Here is a 16,840-nt window from a genome sequence, read left to right on the forward strand (position 1 = left end):
AAAAATAAGTCTTATCAACTAAAATATATATCATATCATTGAACATACTTTTAAGATGAGAATACAAAGAACAGACTGAGCTGTTAATTAAAAAGAAATACCCAAATGCTGGGGTAAATTCTGGCCTTTAGTTCTATTTTTTTAAGAAAACAAACTTCTTAATAAAAGACAACTTTCCAGTCTACTAACTTGACTCTAGTGCTATGTTTTTCAAGCTTGGCAACTTTAAGTGGACCAACTCCCAGAATTCCCTTTCCAGCACACAAACTAGAGAATTTTGGGAGTTGAAACCACAGACCTTAAATTTGCCAAGTTTGAAAAATACTGATCTAGTGACAGGTTACTGAGCCTAGGCTGCAAAAGCCCAGTAGACATCGCTAGATAGCTGCGGTGATGCAAAAATTCTACAATGTTGTCATTATCTAGTTTTCATATGGATTTCTGAGCTCAGATGCCGTATGATAGTGCAAAGTGGAAATTCAAGATGCAGTTGATGGAAGAATGAGGGTGAGGATTCGTTCTCTGAGTTTGTGGGTTGGTTTCTGAATGTTTCGTTACCATGTTAGTTAACATCTTCAGCTGAGTTTAGGGGATGTCAGTCAGTGCCAGTGTTCTGTTTATAAGGGCTTCAGGCAGGGTGCATCTAGTGAGGGTCTTATGATGGGTCTTCTGATGGGGAGGTTACATCAGGTCAGGGTCACTGGGATGTGAACTGCTTGTAGGGGAGGGGGTTGTGTGGGTTGGTTGAGGGCTGGTACTGTCTCTGGTTGGCTGTGTGGCTGATTCGGATTCTACTTTGGATTCTGAGAGAATGAACTTCACCCTCATCCTACACCAGAGCTACAGGTATTCGCTACTATTGATGGAGGAATGCTGAAGCAGTAACTAAAAGCATCTCTCTCTCTCTCTCTCTCTCTCTCTCTCTCTCTCTCTCTCTCTCTCTCTCTCTCTCTCTCTCTCTCTCTCTCTCTCACACACACACACACACACACAGTTTCGGAAAAAAACAAAAAACGGAGCCGGGAATGGCAGCTCCAGGGGCTTTAATCGCCACTTCGCCACATGATCTGGCTATCGCGTGACTCCCTAATTCTAAGTTGCAGCAGGAACAAGACGGAAAGCCTGCAAGAGCTTCCTACGAGCGAGCGAAAGCGTCTGGCCCTTCGTCCCACCCCGACCCTTTAGTCTCCCCCAAACTTGCTATGGCCTCTCCGAGACTGGAAACCTTCTGTTGCCCCAACCGGGACGTCTCCACGCAGCTTGTGGTGTCTTTCAAGTCAGAGGTCTTTTGCGGGGTCTGCTTTGGCAGCGCCTCTGCCGGGATTCTCTTGAGCGCCCTGCAACTCCTCCCGAAGAAGGATCGGGGCTCCCGAGGAATTTCCAAGGCTTCCTCCTCCACCACCATCCTCCTCCTCATCTCGGCATGTGACATGCTGGGCTCTCTGGGTAAGAAGGTCACTTCTGGTGATATGGGCGACTATATACATTTGATAACTAAATCAATCCCACCAAAGAGCAGAGAGAGAGGAAGAGAGACGGAGGGGCTGGGAGAAAGCCGCCTAAGGATATTTTAATATGAGACTAAGGTAGACGATGTTAGAGAAACGAATAAATAAGTAATAAGTACTTTGACAATGCACATCAATGGTTTGGAATCCAGTGGAGCTTCACTAGCATTGCAGCCTGGTTTCTGCTTTGCAGGTGATTTTAAGTGGACTTACTCCTAAGTCCGGAAGTATGAAATTTCAGATGTTTAAGACTGGATCTCTTTTTCTATTCATTAACTCTTGTTCTGTTAGCAGTTGGTTTTGTGGAACTAAATACACCACACAATACTTGGAATATGAAATTTTAATAGGGAATATTAAAGCAGGGGGTTGGACTAGAAGACCTACAAGGTCCCTCCCAACTCTGTTATTCTTAATATGTATTATTCTAGGACAACAATACCAGTAAATTAGCACCTCTGACATAAAGAAAAACAATAGACAAATAAAGGTAACACTGTCTGGTACAGTATGTTGAAATTTATTCCTGGACTTTCTGATATGCAATAAACCATTATATGTTATTTCAAAGTGAGATACGGTTTGGGATTTGTATTTGTGATTTGGATTGCAGTTGCTATCACTTCATTTTAGTATGATATAAAAAGCCAGCTGCTCTGTTGCTGTTGCCTAATTGGTTTGTCTATTAGTATGTAAGCATTCTTGATCCTCTTTCCACAAATATAATACTCAAGACCAGGGCTTTTTTTTGTCATAGAATGCTCAGAATGGAGTTCTGGCACCTTTTTTGGATGGAACCTTGTAGGGTAGGCAAGGCAGGTTGTATGACGTGTGAGTTCCGGCACCTTTTTCTTTTACAAAAAAAGCACTGGTCAAGACTCATAATTTGATAAATCTGAGGTCAAATATGACCAGAATTGTTCTTAAACGTGTTCTGAATATACATAGAAATATCTTTGGATATGATGGGAATTGCTTTTTAATCCACATGCAGTTGGACTTTGTATGCACTACAACAGAAAGTAATTTTTTAAAAGATAAATTAGTTAGGTAGATGAAATAGTAGTGAATATTAATTATTTATTATTATTATTATTAATTTTATTTGTATACCGCCCTTCTCCCGAAGGACTCAGGGCGGTGAACAGGGCAATACATATTAAAAAAACAAGATACAAAAATTAAAAACGATTAAACAAAATGCCCATGAATAAGTTAAAACACATTAAAAAGTAGGTTAAAACCGATTAGTAAAACCCAACCCCATCCCATCAGGCCAGGCCAGCTTGTTCGAAAAGGTAGGTTTTGAGATCGCGCTGGAAGGAGCGGAGGTCAGGCGCCATCCAGAGCTCGACCGGAAGATGGTTCCATAAATCCGGCATGCCCACAGAGAACGCCCTCCCCCTGGGGGCCACCATTCGACATTCTTTGACCGGTGGCACCCTGAGGAGGCCCTCTCTGTGGGAGCGTACTGGGCGGAGGGAAGTTGACGCCGGCCGCAGGTGCTCCCCAAGGTATTCCGGACCCATGCCATGTAGGGCTTTGTAGGTCATTACCAACACCTTGAATCTCACCCGGAAGACAACTGGAAGCCAATGCAGCTCGCGGAGCAGAGGTGTAACATGGGAGTGTCGGGAAACTCCCAACACAACTCTCGCGGCTGCATTCTGTACCAGCTGGAGCCTCCGAGTGGTCTTCAAGGGTAGCCCCATGTAGAGAACGTTGCAGTAGTCCAGACGAGAGGTCACGAGGGCGTGAGTGACCGTACGTAAGGCATCCCGGTCTAGATAGGGCCACAACTGGCGCACCAGGCGAACCTGGGCGAAGGCCTCCCTAGTCACGGCTACTATATAGTCTTCTAGAGAAAGCTGTGAATCTAGGAGGACTCCCAAGTTGCGAGCCCTATCTATGGGGGGTAATAACTCACCCCCCATACGTAGAGAGAGATGGGATATCCTGAATATCCCGAGATGCCGGTACGCACAGCCACTCGGTCTTGTCAGGGTTGAGTCGAAGCCTGTTCCTCCCCATCCAGACCTGAACCGCCTCCAGGCAGCGGGACATCACGTCGAGGGCATCACTGGGGTGGTTTGGGGTCAAAATAAAAAGCTGGGTATCATCAGCATACTGATGATACCCAACTCCAAAACCACAAATGATCTCACCCAGCGGTTTCATGTAGATGTTGAACAGGAGAGGCGAGAGGACCGACCCCTGAGGGACTCCACAAGCGAGAGGCCTCGAGGTCGACCTCTACCCCCCTGCCAACACCGACTGCGGGCGTCCCAGGAGATAGGAGGAGAACCACTGAAGGACCGTGCCTCCCACTCCCAATCCCCTGAGACGCCGCAGCAAGATACCATGGTCGATGGTATCGAAAGCCGCTGAGAGGTCTAATAGGACTAGGACAGAGGAATATCTCCTGTCCCGAGCCCTCCAGAGATCATTCACCAGAGCCACCAATGCCGTCTCCATGCTGTACCCGGGCCTGAAGCCCGATTGTTACGGGTCTAGATAATCCGCTTCATCCAGAACCAGAGGAAGCTGATGCGCCACCACACTCTCAACAACCTTCGCAAGAAAGCGAAGGTTGGAGACCGGATGAAAGTTATTTAACACAGCTGGGTCCAAGGCAGGCTTCTTGAGGAGAGGTTTCACCACCGCCTCCTTCAAGGCGGCGGGGAAACTACCCTCACTCAAAGAGGCAGATATAACCGCCTGGAACCAGCCTCGTGTCCCCTCCCGGGCTGCATAAGCCAGCCAGGAAGGGCACGGGTCCAATAAACATGTGGTGGAGCTCAGCCTCCCCATAATCCTGTCCACTTCCTCCGGAGTCACAGGATCGAACTCCTCCCAGATAACATTGACAAGACCACCCGTGTCCTGATCGTCAGACTCTGCCCAGTCGGAGTCCAAACCGGTCCGAATCCGAGTTTCACAGTTTAACCATAATCTCCAATGAAAAACTGATTAATGTGTTAAAAGTGACTCAGACAGAATATGAAGGAAATTGAATCTACTGCATTTTTTAAAAATGTGTTTATTTAGATATAGATTTTGCTTTTCCAGTACTTGTAATAGTTTGCTAAAAATTCCCTTAAAAATCTCTCTTTTCCCCTTGTATCATGAAAGGTATTAATGAAAGCAGAATGGGAGGGAGGAAGGAAAAGAGAGCTCTCATTGACCTATTTATTTTCACTGCCACATTTCCTCTAAAGAATTTGACTAAAACTACTCAGTTTTTAATCCCTTACATGTCTCAGTTCATGAATGAAATCTATCCTTTCAGATCTAGGCATTCACATGACCTTAGTGATAATTTGAAAGCTGGGTCTGCTGACAAGCATATGATTTTTCCCAATCCTTCTCCCACAACACAGCCATAGAAGACAATTCCCATTAATCCAGTCAGTGGTTCTTGCAGTAGTATGCAGTCTTACTGTGACAAAGGTCACTGAGAATGCAGATTATTCCATCTTTCTTTCTAGAAAATGGCTAGGATTAGCCAGAGAACTGACAGGGGATTCTTATATTGCTGATCCTTTCCTTATTGGCCAGGCAGGCAGCTGTGGACCAGAAGATGGAAGGCGGAAATGTATGCATGTGAGGGAGTAAAACTGTAATACTTCTAATCCTGATTCATACCAGTTTCTACATTTTCTCTCCCAATACATACACAGAAGCAAAGTTGCTAGAGGGATCACCGACCCTTTAACTGTCAGAACAAAACCTTTACCAAAATATCATTTGAAAAGGAAAATACACTCCCATTGTAATAAAAATAGACTTTTAATGAAAGATAAAAACAAAAGAGATGGGTGTCCTCAATCCTGTTTAATCTCACATAAGACAAGGGGGGAGAAAAAATAGATAAAAAAAAACTTTTCCCAGTCCTTAAGGCCACATCCTGAGTTACATGGAATTAAGCTACATGGGAAATAAGCATTGGAAAGCAGAGCAGCAGAACCAAATCCTTATCTATCATCTACCTTTTTCCTTGATAGCTGCTGCTGTTTGTGTTTGAGGAGAAAAGGGGACAGAGAGAAATCACTGAAATAAAAACAGCAAAAATATTTGGAACATATATTTTAGAAAATGTTTTCCTCTTTCAAGGGTTTTTGAAAACAGGAACCAAACATAAAAGGGTCTTAGAATGACTAGCAACATAAATGGAATATAACACTAGTTCTAAAAATGGGCAATTATCCTTGGGAGATTCAAAATAATTCAGAATAAAATAGCTTCAAGTTATAAAAGGGAAAAATAATTCATCATAGAAAACTGAATGAAGTCTCATATTCTTTTTAATACTTTTGGAAAGTATAAAACAACATGAATATTAAAGTGGTCAGAGTTGTAGCATTAATATGGATTTATTCTCTTCCTTATAGGTATAATCTTCCGATCTATCGTCTGGTTAGGGTTCCCAGACTTTGTGGCAAATATATCTTTAGTAAATCAAACTGATATATGGCCTGCTACATTCTGTGTAGGAAGTGCGGTAGGTATAAATGAAATGAATGAAATTGCTGCTAGTTTGTATTGATATCTTTCTCCTTTGAAAAGGTCAGGATAGAATACTTGGGCAATGTTCTCATTCTTTCTAACCCAGAAGAATATTGCAAATAAATAATTCAAAGATACAGGGATTCTGTCTGTCTATTTGTACAGGAAAAGAAAGGATCACAATTGATATGGGGGCACAGTAAGTAGATTAATGAAATACCAAGCTTAAAAATGGGCCTGATCCGCCCTTTGGTTGTAGAGAAAAAAATAACTGGGATGCTGTATGCAAACTAAACTGGAAATTACCCACAATAATGGTGCAAGTTACATTCCTCCAGGGCAGACAAGTCAAATACAAGGCCCGGGGACCGGATCCAGCCTGCGAAGTGGTTTCATGTGGCCCACAAAGCCATCCTAGAAACAGTGAGGGAATGGCCCCTCCTGCCTTGGCTAGCCGGGAGCCAATGTACAATTTTGTGGTGGTCATCTATGCTGAAATACATTCAGTCTTAGCTCCACAAGGCCGTCTGGAAACAGCGAGGGACTGGCCCGTGCTGCGTCGGCACTGCCCCCTGGGCGCATGCTGCAGAGGTATCACCCTTTGTAAGGAATGAAGAAATGCACCATCACCTGGAAGTGTCCAGCACATGGCCCTGCCTGTTTCGGGCAGGCTAAGGGCTGGGCAGCATTGCACTTCTCTTCAGATTCGTGCCACCCGGCTCAGCCTCTTGGCACTGTGAGGAGAGCGCCCCACTGCCTGCCAAAAGTGGGCAGGCTGGGGGCTGGGCAGCATTGCGTAAGTAACATCGACTCTCGCGCTGCTCATGGCATCCCCTCCCCCAGAGCCCACCAAGCCAGATATGTGAAGTAGGCGAGGGCCATGTGCTGGCCACTTCCAGGCGATGGTGCATTTCTTTATTCCTCACGAAGGATGACACTTCCCCAGCTGCGTTTCTTGCCTGTTTTTCTCCCTCCCTCATCTCAAATATTTCCCCACCACTTTGTTCTTAGGAAGGAAGGAAAGAAGGAAGGAGAGGGAGGGTCTGAGGGAAATCCTGCCTTAGTCCTTTCCTGCTTCCCTTTCACCATTCCCTTGTCTCCTCCTCCTGGCCTATCCTGGTGGGGTCTCCCATCCTATTGCTAAGGAACCTTTGGATACAAAGCCAGATCTCCTCACATGGAGAGGGAGTGGGCCTCCCTCTTGACTTTGCCCTCGTACCCATCATGAGCAGCCTGGCTAAGGAGAGCAAGCACAGCAGCAGCAGCCTTGAGGAGGAGGTAAGTGCAGCTGGGCAGCCTCTTGGGAAAGTGGGGCTGGGCTTAGTGCCGCAGGTGCTTGAGGGCTGGGCATTTGACCTCCGTTCCACCGTCCAGCCTCCCCCGCATGGCCTGAGAGGAACAGTGAGGCTCCTCCATTGGACCATGCCTTGGCACTTGCCCCAGTCCCATCTCCTTCTGCCAGAGACCCTCAGATCTGTCCCACTCCTGCCCAGGCCCCCATAGGCACCCTTGACGTGAATGATGTAGAGCTGGCCATGCCCACCCAGTAGGCCATACACACTCCAACCATGCCCACCCAGTAGGTCATGCCCACCCTGGCCACCCACCCCCCCTAGGGAAACTGCAATGCTGATGTGGCCCTCAATGAAATTGAGTTTGACACCCCTGCTCCAGGGCATGGGCAGTGACTTGGAATGTTGGTGATTGCTCCATTCGAAGCCTTCCTCAGGTGTTGGTCATGTGATCCCAAACAGAGCTTTATATGGCCTGCTCTGCTTATGCTTCCTAGTGCACAAACATGCATTACGACTTTTGACTGTTGTTGATAAAAGGATTCTAAAGCATTCCAGAAGACGTGTTTCTCATGCTTTTGTTTCCTATATTGATAAAGTGATTCAATGTGTGAGCTTTATAGCAGAATGGAATAAGTATGTGACATTTCATGAACTGTTCACTTTTTTGTGTTCATTTATGTGCAAAGGCATGCAAGAGCCAAATCCACATATGTCACTATAAATAGATAAAAAATGCTAGTGAAGTCTTTTCCTAATTAATATCCAGAACTTATTCTGGAGTCCCATAAACACTGCTACAGTATCTGGGGTTGATAGGTATGGTAGGCTCCAACATATCATGAAAAAGGTTGCAGAAGGATCTAGTGTATTGCTGATTCAAATAGCCAAAAGAGCAGGAAATAATCATTATTTTTAGACTTCATAATGGCATCTGGAAATAACCTTGGGAAAGAGGAAGAAGAGCCACAGCCTAGACAACAGGATGATAAGTGGCGTGGAGAAAGTATCCTCAGAAGTCTAAAAGTGAGGGATGTGAGAGGCACTTTCAGACTTGCAAGACTCTGTAAATGTATCCTTACAATAATGACAGAATTAATACTCATGGTTGTGCTTGTCTGGACTGTCTCAAACTAATAGATATATATATATATTTATAATAAATATGAAAGTAGTATTGTTAGACACAAAAATAGTCACAAATTGAAATCCACTCTGTTTGTGTTACAAATAGAAAAGAAGTTTATTAGACTTCACAACAAAGTCTAAAAAGTAACGGTTTGCAAAGCGTGGTGGATTCAGGAAGGCAAACAATGTAGCCAAACACTGAACCACACCCCAAATTCCAAAATCACATATTATTATGCATCCTATCGCGACGCCCCATTCCCTCCCCCATGGCCCCATTGGCTTAGGCTTCGGAGGTTACAATCTATCAGAAGCGCCTAAACAGAATACATTATCTCTGCCCCTGTTTGCTTACATTATACTAATAAGATCCCTCCCCTACTATCCTGTTTCTAGAAATGTCTCCCATCTTCTACACCTGCCAGGGGTACCAGGTACCAGAAAGTACTTAAAAACAATTCCTAGATGGTGACTCACACTGGGCCCCATGGCAACTCCTGTTCTCCCCCTCCCTCCACTTGAGGCCTGTATTTTTCCCCATATTCTCAAAGCATCTACTCAAGCAATTGATTATAAAATGATTATTATAAAATATAAAATATGATTACATGATAATACTAAAAGCATATATATATTTATTTTTAAACTTCCTCACTACTTCGTTATTTTCCACAAATCCACCCTTTTTCTTTTTACCTATTCTTTAAAAATAAAACATTAAAATCTTTCCAAATTTCTTTGTATTTCTAATTTCTTTTCATATTCTACAAAATTAGTTTCTTCATTGATTTGTGTAAGGTTATACATTTTTCTCCCTAATGATTCCTTCTGATTAATTTGTATTATTCCTTCCACAGTACTCTGAATAATATTCTTAATGTGAGGGATAAGACAAGGTAAAAACATTAATCCCATAATGATTATTACAAGCATAAACAAAGCTTGCTTCCAATTTCTAAAGGTAAAGGTAAAGGTTCCCCCGCACATGCGTGCTAGTCGTTTCCGACTCTAGGGGCCGGTGCTCATCTCCATTTCAAAGCCGAAGAGCCAGCGCTTGTCCGAGGACATCTCCGTGGTCATGTGGCCGGCATGACTAGACGCCAAAGGCGCACGGAACGCTGTTACCTTCCCACCGGAGTGGTCCCTATTTTTCTACTTGCATTTTTACGTGCTTTCGAACTGCTAGGTGAGCAGAAGCTGGGACGAATAACAGGCGCTCACTCTGTTACGCGGCACTCGGGATTCGACCCGCCAAACTGCCGACCTTCTGATCGACAAGCTCAGCGTCCTAACCCACTGAGCCACCGCGTCCCTTCCAATTTCTAAAAATTCCCCCTAAAAAGCCATTATCATCCAAGTTTGTACATGTGCTAATTTTCGCATTTTATTAGTAATTTCTTCTATAACGTTTCCGTTATCATCTATTTGCAAACAACAGTTAGGTTAAATTTTCCACACACACCTCCTTCTCTTAAATCTATCCATAATTTGAATATCACTATCTCCCAAAATAACTGAATTTAGGTCAGGTTGTGTTTCCGGTGTCTCAATTTCAATTTCTCCTAATGGGTATGTGGGATAAAAAGGCTCTTTTGGTGTCGGACCTTTACACATTTGTAACCAATCTTCCACTATTACTATGTCACAAGGTTCTTCATAGGGACAGACTGGTCCACAATCACAGTAGTGATAACAACAACAGCATTCAGTGATACAGTTGCAATCACAGAACCAACATATTATGTAAGGGTTTGTAGAATGCAGAGGTCCACAGCTTCCTCTGGAATCCTTTGGATGGTACAGCATAGGCCACCACTCAGATCGAAAAAGCCAGAAAGCTGCTGCTCCTACAATGAAAAAAACCACAAACAAAATCCAAACTATTCATCCCACAATGATCACATCAGTTTTTGGTAATTTTTATTCACAGCGGGTCTTCTCCAGGAATTATTTTCCACTCTTTTGGCTCCACCCTTTTTCTTTCTTTCAAACTGCTGTTGCAGTTGTTAGGAGGACTTGGTAGGGACCATCCCAGGCTGGAGTAAGTTTTTCTTCACGCCAGCTTTTTATCAGGACCCAATCACCAGGCTGAAACCTGTGAACAGCAAACTCCAATGGAGGTGTCTGGGTTAGCAATCCTTGTTTCCTGAGAAAAGACAAAGCAGAAAACAGCCCCAGTATCTAATCCTTTATAAACATGTCATTAGTTTCATATTGTGGAATTTCCCCCACTTGAGATAATTTAAATTCAACTTGAACGCATTGAAATAGCCTCACCACTAGATATTATAGAGCTTTTTATTTACTTGTTTACATATCATACATTTATCACAGATTTATTTAATGAGTATAAATACAACCATCCTGGGTTTTTTTTAAGTATCACTCATCCCTTGCAACCCCCTTTCAGTGGCTGCTTCTGTGTGCTAGCTATTTTTTTTTCTTTCTTTTCAACATCCGTCTTCCATCTTGCAACATCCACCTCTCACTTTCTTCTACTTCCCATGTTTCTCTCTTTCTCAAAGGAACTCTGCTTGTTCCCAAACTCTCTTCTAGGAGGTTTTTCCTGCTTATCACTTGCTGTACCTGTTGCTACCATCATCTTACTTTTCTGCCTTACTTTCTCTGTATCCCTCTGAACATACATTTTCTGAGCCTCTTTCAATAAATCATTGATTGGTTTGGCTGTCCAATCATCCAATTTCTGTAGCTTCTTATTTATATCAGGCCAGAATTTAGTAACAAATTGAACTCTGATCAGTGGTGCATTGGCAGCATCATCTGGATCCATCCCTGTATATTTACGCATACCATCTTTTAGCCTTTGCAAAAAGGCAGCTGGGGATTCATCCTTCTCTTGTTCTATCTGCAATGCCTTGGTCATATTTTGAGCCTTTGGTATTGCTTCTTTCATTCCTGTAATTATAAGATTTCTCATATCTTCCATATTTTGTCTTCCAGCCAAATCATTGTTATCCCAGTATAGTCTGCCAAGAGGAAGCTTTACATATGCCACCAGCCCCCCATTTGGGTGTTCCCTAGTCCAAATTGCTGCTGCTGCAGTTCTAATTACCGGTAATTGTCTTTCTTCAGCCGAAAATAAAGAATTTAAAATAGCCATCAGTTCATCCCAGGTATAAATGTTTGGTCCTAATAAATTATCCAACTGTTCAGCAGCCCTCAGCGGGTTCTCAATTAGATTTTTCAATTCTTTTTTTTTAAATGCCCTTACTTCAGATGCCTTTAACAGCTCTTGGACAAAGGTTATCCTTGGGACATTGTTCCCATCTACCCCATTTGGCACCTCCCTTAAGGGGAAAGCTGGTATATTTGGATGTTTATCAAAGGGAAAATTTTCAATGTCCTTTTTACACTGTTTGATTTCTCTTAGGTATTATTTTCTATCAGTGTGTCCTGCACACAGACATAAAAACATAAAAATTAAAACAACAACAACAAAAAGCAACTCTACAACAATAAATAAATAAACAAGCTTAATAAGATTTTCTGAGTTACTGAAATAGTCCTATATCAAACTTTAATATTGCTTTTAATATAAAGATAGTCAAATTCCAATTTAATCCTATTCCAATCAGATGGAAACAAATTTCCATCAAGTAGGTTAAAACTTACAAATCTAAGCAAAACAATTCAAAGTAATTTCTTTTGGTTGATGAATATATATGTCTAACTAAAACTCAATTTCCAAAAACGATTGTCCAAACATTAATCTCTCCTCTTTCGAGTAAAAAAATTGCAAGCTGAAACTGCAAGAGTGGGCATTAAATTTCACATCCACCCCCCTTCCTCAGACCAAAATTCTAAGCAGAAAAAAAAATGGTTAAAACGACCAGCCCCCCCCCCCTTCTGGCTGTCTCTCTCTTTCTCACTCTTAAAGTAACACAGCGGGGGTGTTGTTGTTGTTAGCTGCGAAGTCGTGTCCGACCCATCGCGACCCTATGGACAACATTCCTCCAGGCCTTTCTGTCCTCTACCATCTTCTGGAGTCCATTTAAGCTCACGCCTACTGCTTCAGTGACTCCATCCAGCCACCTCATTCTCTGTCGTCCCCTTCTTCTATTGCCCTCGATCTTTCCCAGCATTAGGCTTTTCTCCAGTGAGTCCTTCCTTCTCATTAGGTGGCCAAAGTATTTGAGTTTTAGCTTCAGGATCTGGCCTTCTAAAGAGCAGTCAGGATTGATCTCCTCTAGGACTGACCGGTTTGATCGCCTTGCAGTCCAAGGGACTCGCAGGAGTCTTCTCCAGCACCATAGTTCAAAGGCCTCAATTCTTTGGCGCTCAGCCTTTCTTATGGTCCAACTTTCACTGCCATACATTGCAACTGGGAAGACCATAGCCTTGACTATACGCACTTTTGTTGACAGGGTGATGTCTCTGCTTTTTAGTGTGCTGTCTAGATTTGTCATGGCTTTCCTCCCCAGGAGCAAGCGTCTTTTAATTTCTTGGCTACAGTCCCCATCTGCAGTGATCTTGGAGCCCAGGAAAATAAAATCTGTCACTACCTCCATTTCTTCCCCATCTATTTGCCAGGAATTGAGAGGGCCAGATGCCATGATCTTGGTTTTCTTAATGTTAAGTTTCAACCCAAGTTTTGCACTCTCCTTCTTCACCCGCAACAAGAGGCTCTTTAGTTCTTCTTCACTTTCTGCCATTAGAGTGGTATCATCTGCGTATCTTAGGTTGTTGATATTTCTTCCGGCAATCTTAATTCCAACTTTTGATTCATCTAGCCCTGCCTTTCTCATGATGTGCTCTGCATATAAGTTAAATAGGCAGGGCGACAGTATACAGCCTTGCCGGACTCCTTTCCCAATTTTGAACCAATCAGTGGTTCCATGTCCAGTTCTCACTGTTGCTTCTTGACCCGCATATAGGTTTCTCAAGAGACAAATAAGATGGTCTGGTACTCTCTTTAAGAACTTGCCACAGTTTGTTATGATCCACACAATCAAAGGCTTTAGCATAGTCAATGAAGCAGAAGTAGATGTTTTTCTGGAACTCCCTAGCTTTCTCCATGATCCAGCGTATGTTGGCAATTTGATCTCTAGTTCCTCTGCCTCTTCGAAATCCTGCCTGTACTTCTGGTAGTTCTCGATCCACATACTGCTGAAGTCTAGCTTGTAGGATTTTAAGCATGACTTTACTAGCATGAGAAATGAGTGCAATGGTGCGATAGTTTGAACATTCTTTGGCACTGCCTTTCTTTGGAATTGGAATGTAAACTGATCTTTTCCAATCCTGTGGCCACTGTTGAGTTTTCCAAATTTGCTGGCAAATTGAGTGTAGCACTTTTACTGCATTGTCTTTTAAGATTTTGAATAGCTCAGCTGGAATACTGTAACCTCCACTAGCTTTGTTGTTGCTCAGCTTTTCTAAGGCCCACTTCACTTCACATTCTAGGATGTCTGGCTCGAGGTCAGTGACCACCTCATTGTGATTATCAGGGACATTAAGCTCATTCTTGTATAGTTCTTCTGTGTAATTTTGCCACCTCTTCTTAATCTCTTCTGCCTCTGTTAGGTCCCTGCCATTTTGGTCCTTTATCATGCCCATTTTTGCATTAAACGTTCCCTTCATTTCTCCAATTTTCTTGAAAAGATCTCTGGTCCTCCCTATTCTATTGTTTTCTTCTATTTCTTTGCACTGTTCATTTAAGAAGGCATTCTTATCTCTTCTAGCTATTCTCTGGAATTCTGCATTCAATTGGGCATATCTATGTTTTTCTCCCTTGCCTTTCGCTTCCCTCCTTTCCTTAGCTATTTGCAAAGCTTCCTCAGACAGCCATTTTGCTTTCTTGCATTTCTTTTTCTTTGGGATGGTTTTGGTTGCTACCTGTTGTACAATGTCGCGAACCTCTGTCCATAGTTCTTCAGGCACTCTGTCTATCAGATCTAATTCCTTAAATCTATTTGTCACCTCTACTGTATATTCAACAGGGATATGATTTAGTTCATACCTGAGTGGCCTAGTGCTTTTCCCTACTTTCTTCAGTTTAAGCCTAAATTTTGCAATAAGAAGCTCATGGTCTGAGCCACAGTCAGCTCCTGGTCTTGTTTTTACTGACTGTATAGAGCTTCTCCATCTTTGGCTGCAGAGCATATAGTCAATCTGATTTCTGTGATGACCGTCTGGTGATGTCCATGTGTAGAGCCGTCTCTTGGGTTGTTGGAAAAGAGTGCTTGCTATGACCATCGTATTCTCTTGACAAAATTCTATCACCCTGTGCCCTGCTTCATTTTGTACTCCAAGGCCAAACTTGCCTGTTATTCCGGTTATCTTTTGGCTTCCTACTTTAGCATTCCAATCCCCCATGATGATAAGGACATCATTTTTTGGTGTTAGTTCTATAAGGTGCTGTAGGGCTTCATAGAACCGGTCAATTTCATCCTCTTCAGCACTGGTGGTTGGGGCATAGACTTGGACTACTGTGATATTGAATGGTTTGCCTTGGATTCGAACTGAGATCATTCTGTCATTTTGAGGATTGTATCCTAGTATTGCTTTTCCTACTCTTTTATTGACTATGAAGGCTACTCCATTTCTTCTGAGGGATTCTTGCCCGCAGTAGTATACCTGGTGGTCATCTGAATTAAATTCACCCATTCCTGTCCATTTTAGTTCGCTGATACCTAAGATGTCGATGTTCAGTCTTGTCATCTCTTGTTTGACCACGTCCAGCTTTCCTTGATTCATGGATCTTACATTCCAGGTTCCTATGGAGAAAAAATCTTTACAGCATCGGACTTTCCTTTCATCCACAGCTGAGCGTCCTTTCGGCTTTGGCCCAGTCGCTTCATTCTTTCTGGCGCTACTAGTACTAGCCCTCTGCTCTTCCCCAGTAGCATATTGGACGCCTTCCGACCTGAGGGGCTCATCTTCCAGCGTCATATCGTTTTGCCTTTTGGTACTGTCCATAGGGTTTTCATGGCAAAGATACTGGAGTGGGTTGCCATTTCCTTCTCCAGTGGATCACGTTTTGTCAGAACTCTCGGCTATGACCTGTCCGTCTTGGGTGGCCCTGCACGGCATAGCTCATAGCTTCATTGAATTACACGACAAGGCAGTAATCCATGAAGGGGACAGCGGGGGTGGGGGGGAGTAAAAGAAACTTTACAAAAATCTCACCACTAAAAAAAATAGTTTGCTCTCCTTTACATGCATTTTCTATAAATTCTCTCACACATCATCCATGGCTTTTACAACAATAAAATCTGCAGTTTACTGTTCCTTTCACAGCCTGGGACGGGGTGGGGGTGGTAGGTGGGTTTGAGGGCTAACACACTCACATTTACATATCAGCAAATTAACTCATTCACTTCCATTCCAACTGCCTGCATAAACAATTTCACATACAAAACTTTCATTTCATACTTTCTCTAGGCAAACCATACGTTTTTAAATAAGGCTTTTTTGTTTATTTTTATTAGACACAACACAGATAGACACACATACACTACCTCCACACTCCTCTAACAAAAATGAACTATTCACTGCCTGGAATCTAACAGGCACAAAAACTTCTTTTATTAATATATATATTTAATGCTTGACATAGCCAATTTTTAAAACTTACATATTTCCATATTTTGAGCAATAGGATTTCTTGGCCACTCAAAATAACAATATTGAATCATGGTACCTTTACTAACCTTGCCCTAAGGGACTTTCCAGGGGACACCTTATCCCCTTACTGGCCTTATTGCCTATGACTGGTCTTTCCCTGCCTGTGAGGCCCCCAACACACACAGTCAACCCATTAATAAGAGTCCCAAAGGATTCTCTTTATCTACATTTAGTTTGGGATTTTTTCCTAATTTTCTTCACACATTTCTTTTCTGGGAACACTCCGAGAATTGCTTATACTGGTTTACCTTACTGTTATCTTATCCTTACCAATCTAATGAGACCAACTTTCGCTTCACCAAGCTCCTGCTTCCCCTCTTACAGAAGGGTCAGCTCCCACTCCGTCTTGCTACCCCCAGTGGTACTCGGGATGTCTAATGCACTCCTCTCACAGATCTCAGATGCAAACAGTCCTACCCAGTCCTCATCTGCTGGTTTACCGTACTGCTATCTTATCCTTACCAATCTAATGAGACCAACTTTCACTTCACCAAGCTCCTGCTTCCCCTCTTACAGAGGGGTCAGTTCCCACTCCGTCTTGCTACCCCCAGTGGTACTTGGGACGCCTAATGCACTCCTCCCACAGATCTCAGATTCAAGCAGTCCTACCCAGCCCTCTCCCAACCGCCTAGGTGGTTTTCATCTGTCCACCCCAGATCTTACTCACCTAGGTCCGTGCACGAAGTTACCCGGTATTTCCTGAGGCCTGAGGCCGGCAATCTCTGTTCCTGTTCCCCTTCACACTTCTGTTCTATTTGTAAG

The 16,840-nt window shown here is 43.1% G+C and overlaps 1 protein-coding gene across 1 annotated transcript in view; it reads left to right on the forward strand.

Moving 5' to 3' along the window:
• Positions 1-1,202: 1,202 nt before the first annotated feature.
• The window catches only part of GPR143 (G protein-coupled receptor 143), a gene marked incomplete at its 5' end in the record, with an annotated part of 35,214 nt that continues 19,576 nt past the window's right edge, over positions 1,203-16,840 (forward strand). The window contains 2 exons of the mRNA XM_081327461.1: positions 1,203-1,446; positions 5,900-6,009. Coding sequence (XP_081183587.1) covers positions 1,203-1,446; positions 5,900-6,009 — 354 coding nt within the window. The remainder of the gene's footprint in view (positions 1,447-5,899; positions 6,010-16,840) is intronic.

This window comes from Vipera berus (assembly GCF_964194415.1).
Source record: "Vipera berus genome assembly, chromosome: 4".
Classification (NCBI taxonomy): domain Eukaryota; kingdom Metazoa; phylum Chordata; class Lepidosauria; order Squamata; family Viperidae; genus Vipera; species Vipera berus.